The sequence below is a fragment of the Drosophila takahashii genome, chromosome X, assembly GCF_030179915.1.
Source record: "Drosophila takahashii strain IR98-3 E-12201 chromosome X, DtakHiC1v2, whole genome shotgun sequence".
NCBI classification, from domain to species: domain Eukaryota; kingdom Metazoa; phylum Arthropoda; class Insecta; order Diptera; family Drosophilidae; genus Drosophila; species Drosophila takahashii.
The window spans coordinates 24,588,430-24,604,419 of NC_091683.1; the positions used below are offsets into that span (position 1 = coordinate 24,588,430).

Consider the following 15,990-nt stretch of genomic DNA (forward strand, 5'->3'; position numbering starts at 1 on the left):
AAAGTAATCACTGCAAATTTCTTCATAGCCATAGGCAACAAATAAATTCAAAATGAATTAATAATTTTGTCCTAGAGTAACCGCCTTTCATCGTTGTACCGCTCAACTTTTCCGCTCATCTCCTATTTCCATTTTGCCATCCGTCGTTCCTCTGTTGTTGTTGTTGTTCTCTGCGTTGTCTACAAGCAATTTGCGGCGTTTTACATTTTGCATTTTGCGATTCTCATTTTGATTTTGATTTCTGTTGCAGTCGTCGCTGGCGTCGCTGCTTCCTGTCATTTTTGTCGTGTGTGTGTGTGTGGGTCCTTTTGTTGATTGTCATCTCTGTCACTCAGGACCTCCATCCCCATCCCCATCCCCATCCCCTTGTCCCTCCCCATCGTGGGCCGCCCTAAGTGTCTGCCCGTCTGTGTGAGTGAGTGTTTTTCCTTGACTGGGCCACCTTGCGCCAATTATTGTCGCCTTGCGTCGCGACTTTTCAGCTTTTCGGTTTTGGCATCGCTCCTTCTCTGTGTGCCGGCATCCAAGCAGCCAAGCACCCAAGAATCCAAGCATCCCAAGGAAATGCCTCCGATGGCTCCAGGTTCACGTTCGCAGGCAGATCCAGGTCCAGGCAGATCAAACAAGCGCCGTGCCGTTCTGCTCCTCTGGCTCAGCAGACAGGCCTGCCTTTCCTTTCCCCTGCTTTCTTTTTCTTTTTCTTTGCTCTCCTTTCTTTATATTTCCCTCCCTTGCCTTTCCATACCCGCGCCGAGTCAGCCATTTTTCGGTAAGTAGGTCAGTGGCAAAGCTCGCGAAACGAGGGTGGCCACACAAGTTTCTCGGTAGCTTAACAAAAGTTATTTAAAAACAAACTGCTTGCACTGCTTGAATCCCATTATTTGCTCATAACTTTTTAATTAGTGGGCTGATTTGAAAATTTTCTTCTACATTTCCATACGTATTAATAAACACAATAAAATTGCATTTAATCTTTTCCAGAATCTTTAAAGATGTGGGCGCTAGACTCATTCTAAAAGAGGCCCTTTGAAATAATAAAAAAAATGGAAATTGCAAACCTGACAGCTTCTTGGCTTAATAGTGTCAATTTGCAAACTGCAGGAAACCTTCTCCATTATTGCCATTTTCTCAAATGAGCCATGATGCACCTGTAGATCGTTTTACCAATTAGGAAAGTGCACCGAAACAGTCAAGATACCTGGCATTTGCCACCAGTCACAAAGGTTCATTAGGGGAAATATGGACGGTGAAATCGAACCGGCTCGAAATGAAATTTCTCTCGTTCACTAGAACGAATGAAAAGAGTTTTCTTTGGCCTCTTCATTTTGGTTTTGCGAACAATGTAACTCTGATTAAAGTTGTAATTTAAGGAGATTTTTTGAGTTTAGCCTTTGTATTCCATATTTCATATTCCATATGCTTTCAGCTTCCATTGGCGAACTAGTTGCCGAATCCTTGGGACGCCCCTTAATTGGATGCTCCCCTGCTTTTCGGAGCACGAGACATGTAATAAGGGCCGGCAAAAAGAGGGAAAAAAACAGTCAAGAAGAGGGAAAAGAAAAGATTGGCGAAATTGCCGTGAAAGAAAGAGTTTTCAAAAGAATTTCTGTGCGCCATGCCATTCCCTCCCCCTGTCGCATTTACCCCACTTCCCAATTTTTCCAATGGCTGTTGTTATTGCTCTTGTTAGTTATTGTTGTTGGCTTGTCCTTTGCCGCCTAGTGGTGCTAGTGGTGCTCCTGGAGGTCCATCCCCATCCCCATCCCCATCCCCTTTCCCATTTTTCGTACCATCCCATTGCCGCTTGAGTTACGCTCAGTCACCCGTTTTTGCTACGTTCACTGCTCTCGCCTCAGACTTTTCGACTTTCCGACTTTGGCCACAAAAATGCCTTAACGCAGCATGTTCCACATTCGGCTGGGTGTTGGGTGTTCTGGGCTCTGTAGATTAGCCCTCCTCCATCGCCGTCTTCAGACGCTTTCTCTGATACCCTCGATGGGGCACCAGTTACTCCCCAGTTTCTTACTCTTCTTCTTGGAAGCTATTAAAGCTCTTCGCCTGAAGCCACAAATTATAAATATTATTTTAATATAAAGGTTTGAGGTAATCCTTCATCCGTAGTGCTGATGAAATTCCCTACATTTTTATATTATTTCTGTTGGCCAATAAAATCAGTAAATTATACTGCAAGCTACAGGGTACTCGATTCCAGGTCAGTGAGGCTTTTTCTTCTGGTTTGAATGATTAAATCAATAGTGTGCGATGCGGTGTAGTGGCATTCATGCCGGGCCAATCCTCCCGCCACCACCTCGTCCTCATCCGACCCATCCATCCGTCACCCATTGCATATCCTCTGCCAGTAGTTCACTCTAGTTCAGCTGAGTTCGGGGCTGGCATTGTCAACGTCCTCGGCGTAGTCATCCTCGTCGACGTCATCCCCAATCCCCAATCCCCATCCCCATCGTCATGTTTCGTAACTTGAGTTGTTTAATGCACTTTTGCCTGGTGACTGGCATTTTTGAGATGCTTTCCCCCTCCATTTCGTTCCGTTTCGTTCCGGGGCTGGAATCCCCGTTTGCATATCTGATGAACATGCAAAATAATTGAAATGCATTCAAAAGTTTTCCAAATGCCCCGAAAGGAGCAGAGCAGAGCAGCCCTGGCAGTGCATTCCTGATCAGGATTTGTGCTTTGTTGGAATTGTTAATCGAGCGTGTCGAGCTGCCAAAATGTAAATGGATTTCCCAGCCATTTCCCATTTTCCCTCTCCCCTTTGGGTATGCCCAAAATCAAGGCGACATTTGAGTCGTTTAAATATATCCAGTGCGGCTGACAAAATGACAAAATGCTAGGCTCCGCAATTCGTTTCTGGGGGCCTTGGACTTCAAGGCCAAGACAATTGCCAACTAATTATGGTATGGGTTTCTTCTAATCCTCGGACTCCACTCCACTGCCCAGGGCATCAGTGGCCGAAACTTTTGCTTTGTGCTGGCCAAAAAAAAAGGAGAGAAAAAATGATTGCATCTGCTGCATGGCAGCCATAATAAACGTAGTTTTTGTCAAAAGTGCAGCAAGAGAAAATATTCCTATATTCCTCACCCTAAGTAATAATATTTTCATTTAGAAAAAAAATATTATTTTAAATTTTTAGATTTTTTTAACCCTGATTTATATAATTTTTATCTAATTTCCAAATATTATAGATAAAAAAAGTATCACTTTAAATCTTATTTTTTTTTATAAGCCTGTATAATATTTTTCTCCCCGAATTTCCAGATATTTTAAATAGAGGGAAAAATCTTAAGCTTTTTCTCAACCTTGAATTATAACATCTTCCATGCCTGACTTATAATATTGTCATCTAATTTTTAGATATTATATAACTATAAATAGAAACGATTACTTTAAGTCTTTTGAATTCTTCAACCATGATTTATAATATATTCATCTAATTTCAAAATATTTTTAGAAACCTGAACTATAATATTTCGTGTTATTTTCAGCATTTTGAGATATTTTGAAGTCTATGTAAATTTTTTCTATAATTTAGAAACACTATTTATTCCTAAACAGAAATGTTTTTAACTGAAATACTTGTAAAGTGAACAAAATTTACAAATTCAGGGCGATTAATTTTGTAAGTGTTCATTTCAGCTTATGAATAGAAAAATGAAGCTCTTTTAATGAGTTTAAGGTATTTTTACCAACTTAGCTTTTGGAACAATATTTTTTTTGTTTTCCTTGGCGAAAATGTAATAAAACGCCACCCTGATTTTTGGCAATTACAATTATATCACTCATACGCCCGGAGCGCCGGGAAAGTCCTTGCCCTGCCAGTCAGTCAGTCAGTTAGCCATTTTAGCCAGTTGGCTAATAAAGGGAAAAGTGGGTGGGTTTGGCAGTGGAAGAGCTCCTGGTTATCGCTGGTTATCCTCCACTGGCCACTAATTGCTGGCTCGCTGGCTTCGACTGTTGTTTCCTTTCCACTGCTTTCGGGGGCTTCCAATGCTGGCGATTACTCATTATTCAATCTGGCTGCTAAATGCTTTAATTACGTTTGTTTTGCCAATTAAAAGCAACACGTAACACGTAGCACGGAACGCAACGGTTGGCCAATGGCCAATCGGTCGTTCATTGACCCCGGCTAGCAATTCATAGCATTTGATTTTGGTCACCCGCTGACCCTCTGACCCTCTGACCCTCTAACAAGATGAACGCTGGCGAGGCACGCAGGTGGAGCCCGAGTCCTGTTCCCGCTTTCGGTTCAAATCCAAAGCAAATCTTTTCGGCAAATCGTCAACAATTGCGTGTTGACGCAGGACGCCCTTTCGGCTCCTTTGGCATATTTCACGCGGCCCTTTGTTCGCCTCGGTGCCAAAATAAAAAGGAAAAAAAGAGAAAAGGCGGTATGAGGTCCTGGCAGAGAGTCAAGTGCCCGGCCCTGTAAATGCGAACTGGGGAACAAGGAACAGCAGGCACAACTTCATTACTGTTGAGCTGCCTTTGGCCTTCGCGTGGGCGTGCTGAGATTTATTCAATTTAATTTGGCATCGGCGTCAAGTCGGGTGGGCGATGGTGTCGGGGCATGTGATTAAAAATTGTTTACCAAGTTCATTGACATCCAGCGGAGGAGGAGGAGGGAAGCCATTCAGCGGAACTGAAAACGCGGAAAAGGGAGAAACTGCCTAGCAATGGGGCAACAAAAGGGGTGGAGGCAGCTTCACAGCGAGCAATCCGGCTCGAAGGACCTTAATAAAAGATGTAATTAAACTAAATCATGTTTTTAATAATACTGTTTAATTAATTCACTACTGGAAATGTGAAACAGCAGGCCTTAGCCCCTAGCCCCTAGCCCCTAGCCCCTAGCCCTTTACTTTTGTTGCCTTTTTCGATTCTATTTTTCCTACTTCTTAGATCTAAAGACAAGAATTAATTGGATTAAATCTTAGTTTGTTTTGCTTTTTTCCTTCGTTTTATATTTTTTCAATGCTCAATGCTTTTTCCCATTACTTTCGTTTAGTTTTTTAGACTTCTGTGTGTCGTGTCTTCAATTTTCAATCGAATGTTTCATTAATCAGAGCTTTGAGTTAGGAGTCCGCTATAAAATTTAGCCCCTTGTCCGTTTCCATTTGCGTAATTCGCACCGCCTGTCACTCAGCCACCATCAATTATGCGATTTAACCAGTGCCCGGCATTAGCTAATGCACTGCGATGATAGGAGCCCATTAGCCGGGATTGGCCTAAGGTCCTGGGAAGAAACACCAGAAGTGCATATGCTCGGCCTCAGAGAATCGTTGAATTCAGAGTGGAGAAACGAAGATTGCAGAGCGATGCGGTACAAGGGGATGATTTATTCAGGCGCCCGTCCTCGCGCTGCTCGCCTATCACTCATACGCCTCGGGTGCCGGGAACAGCTGTTGTCGAGCCCGTGACAGCCCCCAGCTGGAGATATAAAAGGGGATGGGATGGGACGGGATGGAATGGGATGGGAGGGCAGGGTGAAACCGATACCGAAACCGAAACCAGAGCAGAAACTGTAACCGAACCCAGAACAGAACGCTGCCAGCGCGCTTTCGCACAGAAGTCGAGCTGAACAATGGCTAATTATGACACCCGGAGTTCCAAGGGATGCGACGAAACCGGAGCTCGTAGCGGAGCCATCTAATAACGGCGCTAGAGGTATTAACTTCTATTGTGGGAGCCATCGATGGGCGGCAGCGGGGCTATTAATCAGTTGATTTTCGGTGAAAGCGATTTATAAGTGCATCGGAGGAAGGGCTTTTTATGGTAAATAAATGTTATAAATCATTAGAAGGGGATTTTTGGTACCTCAAAGTAGGGGTTTAATTCATATAGGACTAGTACAAGTATCAAACAAAGAAATCCTGAGATATCCCCAAAGATTTCAGTAATTTGCAGAGCGTCTGCTAGTCGAGCAAAAAAAAGGGCACATTGTTCTGTTGTCACATTTCGCCCTGCCGTTTCATGATTTTATTTCCGCCACAAATCTTTGACATTCCCGTTAGCCGCTGGCGGTTCTGCTTTATTTCGCTGTGTACTCGCCACCGTCGTAACTGCAGGGCGATAAATATCAAATACAATTGCCCGCCGGCCAGCCGCAGACCCACTCCCAGTTCCCCGATCCCTAAACTCCATGGAGCCACCCCGATTCCGATTCCAGAACGGTGACTAAGGAGCAGTTGACCCAGTTTAGCAGCTTATGGAATAATTCATTATGTATTTGCTTGCCATTGTCACTTAATTTGAGTGGGGTTTCCCGCTCCCTTCGAGGAACAAGAACACATTGCGGTACTTTCGGCGTTGCGGGCAATTTGCTTGCAAACTAATTGTCCATGTCTCGGCATCGACATCGGCATCGAAATAGAAATACAGAGGAGGGGGCCTGGAATCCGAATCCCGAAACCAAATCGATCAAGCGTCTAAGCGAATCGACATCGACCCCTGGCCTCGCCTCATGTTTTTGGCGCCCCCTGTGGGGCCTCCTTCCGTGTTTTGTATTTAAGTGAAATTGTTTATTTGCGTTACTTTTATAGGCTTCTTTTGTCGTTGACAGCAATTTGTTTAGCCCGAAGGGGAAGTTTGGTAATGGGGCACTACAGCTAAAGTACAGCACAGTGGTTAAAGAGGTGGTGGGAGGTGGGGGGAGCTTAGTTTGGCCTTCAATCGAACTCCCATCGCATCCAATTAACCTTGCTGGCCTAATCAGAATGCAGCAGGCGAGTGGCTGGAACTCGTCCTGCCTGATAAATCAGTTTCGCAGCTGGAAGACGGTGGGAGATATTGAGTCCTTGCCAGGTGGTGAATCCCGTCTCTTAGCGGTCAGCAGCCATGTCTGGGTCCTTGGGTCTCCTTAGGTCTCCCCATCTTCATTCCGCCTGCCTGCCTTGGCTTTCAAGGCTCACGTGCGTGACAGGACTTCAGCCGAGTTGACTAACTTCCAGACTTAGCTCTCTTTCCTTCCCTCGGACCCGGCGTTCCCTTAACTTTTCGTACCCTGTCTTAGGGTATTCCTATTTTGCTGTAAGTCATGCGAATCAAAATTGCTTATATTCCTTAAACAATAATTTAATTGAAAGCCTCATAATCTCGGCCACTCGCTGCTCGTTTCCAAGGCAATTTGGCCATTACTCCTTTATCATCAGGTGCTGGGCCCTTGGCTTCGGTTAATAAACAGATTAGGCCCAAATTTTCGGCTGAAAACAAAGCAATTGCAGCTGAACAATGAGCAGTTTGCATTAGGCCGGAACAATAGGAGTTCAAAGCTGAGAATTAATCTCCGTTCAAAAGCTTCCTTTACCATGGTCTTCACGATCGAGAAAGCACAGCAAGTTGGCGTTTATACGCCAGCTAATTAGAGTCAAGTGCGAGTCACTTGGCATTTTCAGAAGTATAATTTCCAATTATGTGTTATCAGTGGTGACTGGGTTTTTGGCGCCCCCTGTGGGGCACCCCCAAATTTCTTATCTTCCATTTGCAAAACGTATGAGTTTGGGACGGATTGATAGGGTACTTTGGGTTTCGTTCCGGATTCTTCCGCCGGCTATTGAGGCCACGCACACCCACATCCACGTCCACGGAGGAATAACGGGGGCCAAAAATAGTAAAACTTCCTGTCGCCTCGGTCGACAGACAAGAGCGAGCAACTCCCTTCTCCTCGGCCTTCCTCGTAACGTATTCATCAAACGCCAATCCAAGTTGACCCAATTTCGCTCTCTTTTTCGGCTTTATGTGCGTCGTGGCCGCAGTCGTCGTAGAGTCAACTCAAAACGCATTCACGTGAACGATTGACCCACCGCCCAATCCCCAATCCCCAAGCCCCAGTCCCCCGTTTTTATCCTGGCTGGCAGCTGCCCTTGAGTCCTGTTTTTGTGCCCTTTCGAACGTGTAGAAGGAGAGTAGGGACAAGGCATAATGGCTTTGCCTTGTGCCTGCCACATCTTGAAGCCATTCGTGCCTCGAACTTGCAGGGCTGAATAATTTATTTATGTTCCTTGCTGCTCGATTGTTGCTCCTTACCTGCCACTTTGACTTTCGCCCGCTTAGGGAAATGTTTGCCAGCTTCTGTTTCTTTTCGATTTGCAAACGTTGTTCGTTCTTGAGTCCTGGAGTCTTCGAGTAACAAACAAAGCCCGCATAAACATTGGCAGGCCTAAACTTGGATTCCCCCGTTGGCCAAATCCCCGGCAGCAAATCAATGGCAGAACTTAAAAGCCCCTGAATTACGACGGGTGAAGGCGGTGCCCAGGGGCTCAATACTCAGTCCGCAATCCACCATCCTCAATTCTCAGTTATTATTGACTGGGAAGGACGACTTCAGTGTGCACTCGGCTAATTGCCCCGAAAACAGTGCGGCCCCGAAATGGCCAAAATGGCAATGAAAATTGATGCCTAATTGCCTTAAGCCGCTCGATTGTCCCGGCCAGAACAATGGAGTCGCAGTCCTGCTCCTCGATTCGCTCCTCGATTCCAGTTAATAAACCGATTAAGTCCAATTTATATCCTTAGCTATCAAATTTAGTTGGAAAATTAAGCCCTTTCCTTGCCTTGCCTTTCGGAATAAAAATAAGTTAGGGATTATTAATTAATTAAGGTTAAAACACGCGATATCAATTATGAATATTTATGACCGAAAAGCTGAGCTGAAAGCTGAAAACTGAAGTCTGAAATCTGAGCTAAAAGCGGCACATCATTAGTGGAGAGGCAGGCGAGAAAATGCAGCAGCCAGCTGCCGAGCTGCGATTATTCCATTTTAATAATTCACCGGGCTGCCAAGAAATAAACAAAAAATGAAAAATAAAACAGCAGAGAAAGTAGAAAGTAGAAAGTACAGCTGTCAGGGCAACGTAGTCGGGGGTATTAAGTATTAAAAGTGCAGCAGTAAGTGTGTCACGGTTCCATTAACTTAAAAATATATCAGCCCTATCAACCTGCCTTGGCAGCTTAATTGCCTTGCAACTTATTTAAATTTACCCTTCAGGGGACTCACATTGGCACCTTGAAATCCAGGAGGGTGGGTTTTAGGGGTGGCAGATCTAATATTGGGCTGCCAGCATGCAAATGCGCAGGAAACCCTTTCGCTGGCACTCAGCTAATATTTCAGGCATCGTCAGTCGGTCGCCCACGCTCAATTTGTCCAAAGCTCACACGAGGGGGGTTTGGGGTTTTCAGATTCCGATTCAGATTCAGATTCAGATTCACATACAGATACAGACTCAAGCGGCGACGGATTTGCCATTTCGACGACAAGAGCGGCTGCACATTTCTATTCATTTCAATTGCACTCATTCACGGAGTAAGCAAAATTAAAGTACGTGACCCTTTTGCTATGCGCTGCAATTTTTATTGAGTGCTGCAGAAGAAAAAAAATAGAAGGGGATGCCATGGCGACAGCGGGATGATTGGGGCCACAAAGTAAAGCTGGCTAAAATCCGCTACGCTTTGACCACCGTCCACCGTCCACAGTTCAGGTACGAGAGTATCCCAGTATCTCAGTATCCTATCTGCGGCCTTGCGAACATTGCACATTTTTCTATAAAATATTCATTAACCCGATATTCATTAAAACGACGCCGCCTCGTTAGGGTTAATGGCGCCAGTGGCCCCCAGTCGGTCGCCAAGCGCTCCGTAATTACATGGCTGGGGGGAGGGTGTTGTAAGGGGTTCGTAAGGCGGTTGTAAGGGGTTCAGGGGGTGCTGCCTTTTTGCCCCTTCTGCTATGTAGGTCAAGCATCCCAGATCCCAGGACTCGGGCTCGGGTTCGGAATGCACATCCTCGAGACCCGCTAATCCACTTCGAGGAGAGGAGACTTCCCCTTGTCGCGACAATCATCGAATTGGGTGGCAGACAAGCCAAACATATCAAATAGACACAATTACGCACACACTTGCACACTTGTTGGCGGTGAAAGGCGGTGAAAAGCGGGGAAAAGGTTAAAGTCTGGGCTCAGCTCACGTACGAATACGTAATATCCCCATAGCCGTGTGACCTCTAACCTTAGCACCTGGCTAAAAAGGGGAAGGGGTGGCTGGAATCAAAAATTGGCAAGTTGTCAAGGCGGGAATTGATCCATTACCTGGCTGCTTACCAGTCTCCCATGCAGAGAGAGAAATTATAATAATAGGTCAGGTCAGAATAGGTGTCTGAAAGTATGCAACAATATATTTGTAAGCCAAAAGCGATTTGAATGACGACTTTCCTTCATTCACTGCATTCTTTTAGGCGCATATTTTATAACTGCTTTGTACCTCACCATCTAAATGTTATTGAATTACCTGAATGAATACTTTGATACCGATATAATATATATCCGATATCCTCCAATTTCGATTAATTCTAAACTTTTTCGTAGATTTTTTCATTTTGTTTTCCAAAGTGTTACAACTTTTTATTGTGGACATGAATACTGCTGCTTCAATTATTTATTTCATTTATTCCTTTTTTTGTGAAGCTCATTAAGAATGCGGGCAGCGCTGCTAACAGGTTGGTTTTTGTTTTCGAGGGATGTTGAAATCTGTTTATTTTTTTGAGGAAACGTAGACTGCTCCCATTTCAATTATCTACGACTGCATGTTTATTTGTAGCCCATTTTTCTCCGTGTTCTGTACGCCGCCCACAGCCCCGCCCCCTTTGGCCCCGCTTTATCCATATGCAAACATCAGCGACAACAACAACAAGAACAACAACAACCCAGCATGCACAAAGAATAAAGTGGCAACAACGACAAGTTTCGAGTGTTGGCCTCGTGTTGACTTTTGTGAAAGGTGTGACAATATTTACAATGTCTTGTTAATTGAATTTAATGCGTCCCCTGTATATCTGTATGGGTGTCCCCTTTTATTCGCTATCTCCGTCTCATTCGATCCGCCATTCGAGTGTTTGGCTAGGCAAAAAAATGAGGAGAAAAAAAGTTAATTCAAATTATTAATGGGCGATTTGTGCCTGAATGGCATTGAAAATTCTTTGTCATCGCTTCACGCGGTTGATTTGAGCCACCTTCTCCCCCTTTTCACCCTCTTTTGGGAGCCCGTTTTAAGCCGGGCTTACAGGCGGAACCGTAACTCCTGGCGGCGCCAAAATATCACGCTCCCACGCCCACAAAACAGGTGAACTCCCCCTGAAAGAGAAGGCGTTAGCAAGTTGGTTCAACCCGGGGCGAATTGAAAGCGGTTGAACGCCTGGTTGAAAGGCCCGTGCTATAAAGAGCCCGTATTGCCAGCAATAGCGGGAAATCTTGGCCAGGTGGCGCTTTCAGTGTAGAATGTAGAATTTACTTGTAAATACCCAGGCTAAATGTATGAAATACCCATTTTACATGTAGAGTTATTCCATTAGCTTTCCTATACCTTCTAAAACCCCTTGCAAAAGGGAATTTCTTTTACATGAGTATATAGACTTTCTTGATCAATCAACCATCAACAAAACCAGTTTATATTATACAGAACCGTGTTCATGGGAACAGAAATTAAATTATAGAGTTAACATTTAAATTTCTTAGGAGGAGAAGCGCCGTCTCCTTCTTCATCACTGGACTCCTCTGGAGTTGGAGGACGGGAAACAGATGGGCTGTCCCCCTGGGGCTCCATAGAGAGGCTTTGATCCTCGCGGGGCATCGGAGCACGGGGTGGGGTCGCCTCCCCCACCTCGTCCTGGCCTGAATTCTCCCCTTGGTCGTTGGCCAGTTCTAGGACTCCACTTCGCTCTCCATTGCCCTCCGGTAGGCCTCCGTTGTTATCACCCTCTGCCCCGTTGGCTTCTTCTACTTCCTCGGGGACATCGCATTGCAAATTGGGACCCTGTCCAATGGTTTCCTCGATAGCTTTGAGCGGCATGGCTGTGAAGAGATATTATTACCGGCGATTCGACCGGCGGTTTCTCAATAGAATTTTTAGCCATTTTAGCTCGAGGTGCTCGGAGCTTACCTGAAAAAGTTAGTTGCTTCCTTTTCTGCAGCAAATTCTGATCTGAATGACAAGATGAAATTCGACGAACTGAATTTGTATTAGGCTCAGCACAACAAACTGACATTTGGATTTGAGTGAAAAGGCACAGTAATTCCAAATTATGATCAGGATTTTTTAGCAACAAATTTAAATTTAGGCAATCGATTGGGAATTTTACTACGAGCTGTATTGATTTTTTTTTTGTGTTGAAAAATCGGGATCAGGAATTGTGGTAAAAAAAAATGTTTGTTTAGTCCTTTTTTGCTGTAATTTGGCAAAAATTGACCCAATAATTGTTTTGAATAACTAACAATCTAATAAAGAAATCCCAACCACTTTCCGGCTGACTTAAGGAAATGAATTCTTTCAACCAACGAGGATTTTTGGCGAAAAATAGCCAAATTTTAAAATGCAAGGTTTAAATGGCAATCGATTGGAAATTTGACTACGAGGTATACCATTTCATATTCAGTGTATTATTTCCGTTGTTTCGTCCAAAATACGGATTTTTATAGCGGAAAATTAAGATTAAATGTTTTTTTTGCATTTTCTTACATTTTTTATAAAATGTCGGAATAATAAAATATTCAGGTTTGAATGCCAATTGATAGTGATTTTTCGTGATCAAAATTTTGTATGGAGATTTTCATTTCGTAGGCTTTTTGATTTAAGTGAGTACTAGGCCTTATATATAAAGTTTTTCGTTAGCTACCCAATACCTTAAAAACCCACTAGCAAAAGGGAATTTATTTAAAATGAGTTTGTAAACTTTCTCGATTAATCACTCATTAACAAAACCAGATTATTTTATTTTGAACCGCGTGCATAGGAACATAAATGATATTATATAGAACTAGCTGGGGCTAGATTTAGGTTTAAATTTCTTTGTAGGAGGACCGCTGTCTCCTCCTTCTTCTTCTTCATCGTTGGACTTCTCTGGAGTTGGAGGATGGGCAACAGATGGGGTGTCCTTGGTGTCTTCTTCCTCTTTGTCGGAGTCCTCCGGGGTTGGAGGACAAGCGAACGATGGGGTTGGGGTGTCTCCATCGTTGGGTTGAATGGTTTCGGGTTGAGGAGCCCCTGGTTGTTCTGGCTCCGGCTCAGTAGCGGCGACTTGGTTGTGCAAAGCATCCTGAATGGCCAGTGAATCAACGGCGGTCTGCACCGAGGTCTGAACCTTTTCGTAGGAGGTTCCTGGTAGGTCCAGCTCGGTTGGGCTCTTCCTCTCGGAACAAGATGGGTGACTACCCTGGTCAGGGTTGCCGGGCTCTCCATTCTCTCTCTTGGCTGGTGGCTCCTCTACAGGAAAAGGGTTTCCGTCTCCGGCATCCTCGTCCTCGTGCTGTGGCGTTTGGGGCTGGGACTCGGGCGATAGGGCGAACTCACCCAGGGGCTGCTCGGGACTGCCAATATCGCGCCAATCGCGGGCCCCATCTGGCTCCGTCGAGACGCTCTGGTCCTCGAGTGGCATCGGAGTCGGAGCACGGGGTGGAGTCGTCTCGCCCGGCTCGTCATCGCTCGAATTCGCCCCTTGGTTGTTGTCCAGTTCTAGGTCTCCATTCGGGTTTTCGATGGCCTGGACTTCATTTCCCTCCGGGTGTCCTCCGATGTTATCAGTCTCTGCCACGGAGACTTCTACTTCGAGCTCTTCGTTCTGGAAGTTAGGAACCTGTCCAATGGTTTCCTCAATAGCTTTGGATGACATAGCTGTGAAGAGATATTATTAACGGCTATCGACCGGTGGTTTCTCTACAGATTTTTTAGCCATTTCAGAGCGAGCTGCTCGGAACTTACCTAAAAAAGTTAGTTGCTTCCAAAGCAGCAAACTCTGATCTGAATGACAAGATGAAATTCGACGAACTAAATTTGTATAAGGCTCAGCACAACAAACTGACATTTGGATTTGGCTGAAAATTCAAAGCAATGCAAAATTATGATGATGTTTTTTGTTGACCAACTTTTGCATTTTTTATCACTGTTTTTGCAAAAGACGGTCAAAAATTAAAAGTTCCCGGATCAAAAGTAATTTCACTGATATAAAAAATTTCATTCATTCATTTCATATTCAAATTAAATATTTTTCAGTATGCTTTTCATCCATTGCGGTTTTTATTAATTTTGAATATGAAAATATTAGGTACATTTAACATGTATAGTTAATTTAAATATTTTAAACTTAAATTTAAATTTGAAATTCTTTTTTTTAATAAAAAACGAATCTATTATATTAGACCCAAATTTAAATATTTTAAAATTAAATCAAGAAATTAATATGCAGATATTTATTTTTACTATTTCATTTTTTTATCAGTGCACTTAAACTCATACATTAAAGACCCTTGTGAATTCAACGAGCTATAAAATTCTGTATTTCTGAAATAATACTATAAGTATTTGGATTGTTTTCGAAATATCTTAGGAAACATTTGGTTCACCTCTGATTTTTTTTTATAATATTTTTTAGAAAATTATAATATTAATAATAATAATAATATAATATAATAATATATTATAATAGACTTAGAAAATCCCCCCATTTGTGAATAATCTTTTAGTGGGCTACTTTTACTGATATCTGAAAAATTGCTGCATACTTTTGTGCTTCAATGGCAGACTGACAATAGCTCGCTGCACAACTCCAAAGTGGCCGGCAGGTGGCGTGCCACCGTGCGCGACTGGGACCACGCGTCGTATGAGTAATGCGCTGAAATTGCCAGCGGAGGTGGCTGAAAGGCCACTGGCATGCGACTGCAGTGCGACCTACGGCAACGGCGGTTAGCCGACCGACCAGACAGAGTGACTATTACCGTTCATTAAGGTAATCAGATGACCGCGGACTGCATTCGTCGGATGCCGCGGGCATGAATAACGCGATAAGATGCGCCCTCGATAAGGAATGCGGGCAGCGGACGTGCTGAATTGCCCGTGGAGGTGGAGTGCAAACGGAAACCGGACGATCACCATTTGAAGGGGGCGCCACTACACTCCATGGGCCATTTGGCTTAAAGAGGGGGCTCTATCGGGCAAGCGGACGACAGTCAGAAGTGCCGAGCTTATTGGGCCATAAAGCGGAAGATACGGGCGATAATTGCCCGATAGCCAGCTTCCGATCGGAAGTGTCAAGAGCTCTCAGGAAACCGCGAACGGCTATCAATTTGCTATTTGAAATATGCCAACACTAAGTATAAGCGAATACTAATCAAAAGTGTGCAAGAGTACGCGATTGGGTAACAACTTTCAGGTTCTTTGTATATCCTTTCAGCGCCATAGCTAAATTTCCATAGGGGAAGCCCAAAAACAAAGTTCAAATAACGTAATCCATTTTTCCAGGACTGGCATCTTTGCTTGTATCACTTAATCAACTAATGATTATCAAAGAAAACAGATGGACAAAGTACTATTAAACATTTATATTCTTAGAACCAATCGGTTCTAAACAGGGACCGTAAATAACTGTTATTGTAAATTTTTCTTACCAAAAAATTATGCACTTAGAAGAGTCCAAAAATGTGTTTAAATACACCATTATTATACCCGTTACTCGTAGAGTAAAAGGGTATATTAGATTCGTGCAAAAGTATGTAACAGGTAGAAGGAAGCGTTTCCGACCCTATAAACTATATATATTCTTGATCAAGATCACTAGCCGAGTCGATCTAGCCATGTCCGTCTGTCCGTCTGTCTGTCTGTATGAACGCTGAGATCTCGGAAACTACAAAAGCTAGAAGGTTGAGATTTTCCACGCGTATTTTTGGGCTTCCTACGCAGCGCAAGTTTATTTTAGCCGAGTGCCACGCCCCCTCTAACGCCCACAATCGCCCACTAACTATTTTAAAATGTGTCTGGCGCCCACACCTTTTAAGATTTCCGAGAAGTATAAATGCAATTTTATTGTGCATATTTATACCTATCGAAATGTAGAAGACATTTTTCGAATCGGACCATTCATTAAAAAGTTATACGCAATCAAAATTTCTATATCTATCTCCCTCGCACTCCCTTTAGCTGAGTTACGATTATGAGTCGGGA

At 43.8% G+C, this 15,990-nt stretch overlaps 2 protein-coding genes across 2 annotated transcripts; both read right to left on the reverse strand.

Annotated features, from left to right (window-relative positions):
* Positions 1-11,426: 11,426 nt before the first annotated feature.
* On the reverse strand, positions 11,427-12,063 carry LOC138913857 (uncharacterized). The gene is made up of 2 exons (XM_070218934.1): positions 11,941-12,063; positions 11,427-11,852 (listed from the first exon to the last, which is right to left on the reverse strand). Exons 1-2 carry the CDS (start codon positions 12,044-12,046, stop codon positions 11,497-11,499), a joined length of 462 nt encoding a protein of 153 aa, XP_070075035.1. The 5' UTR covers positions 12,047-12,063; the 3' UTR covers positions 11,427-11,496.
* Positions 12,064-12,746: 683 nt separating this feature from the next.
* LOC138913830 (uncharacterized) lies at positions 12,747-13,838 on the reverse strand. Its single transcript, XM_070218781.1, has 2 exons — positions 13,756-13,838; positions 12,747-13,668 (listed from the first exon to the last, which is right to left on the reverse strand). Exon 2 carries the CDS (start codon positions 13,664-13,666, stop codon positions 12,815-12,817), a length of 852 nt encoding a protein of 283 aa, XP_070074882.1. The 5' UTR covers positions 13,667-13,668; positions 13,756-13,838; the 3' UTR covers positions 12,747-12,814.
* Between the last annotated feature and the right edge of the window lie 2,152 nt (positions 13,839-15,990).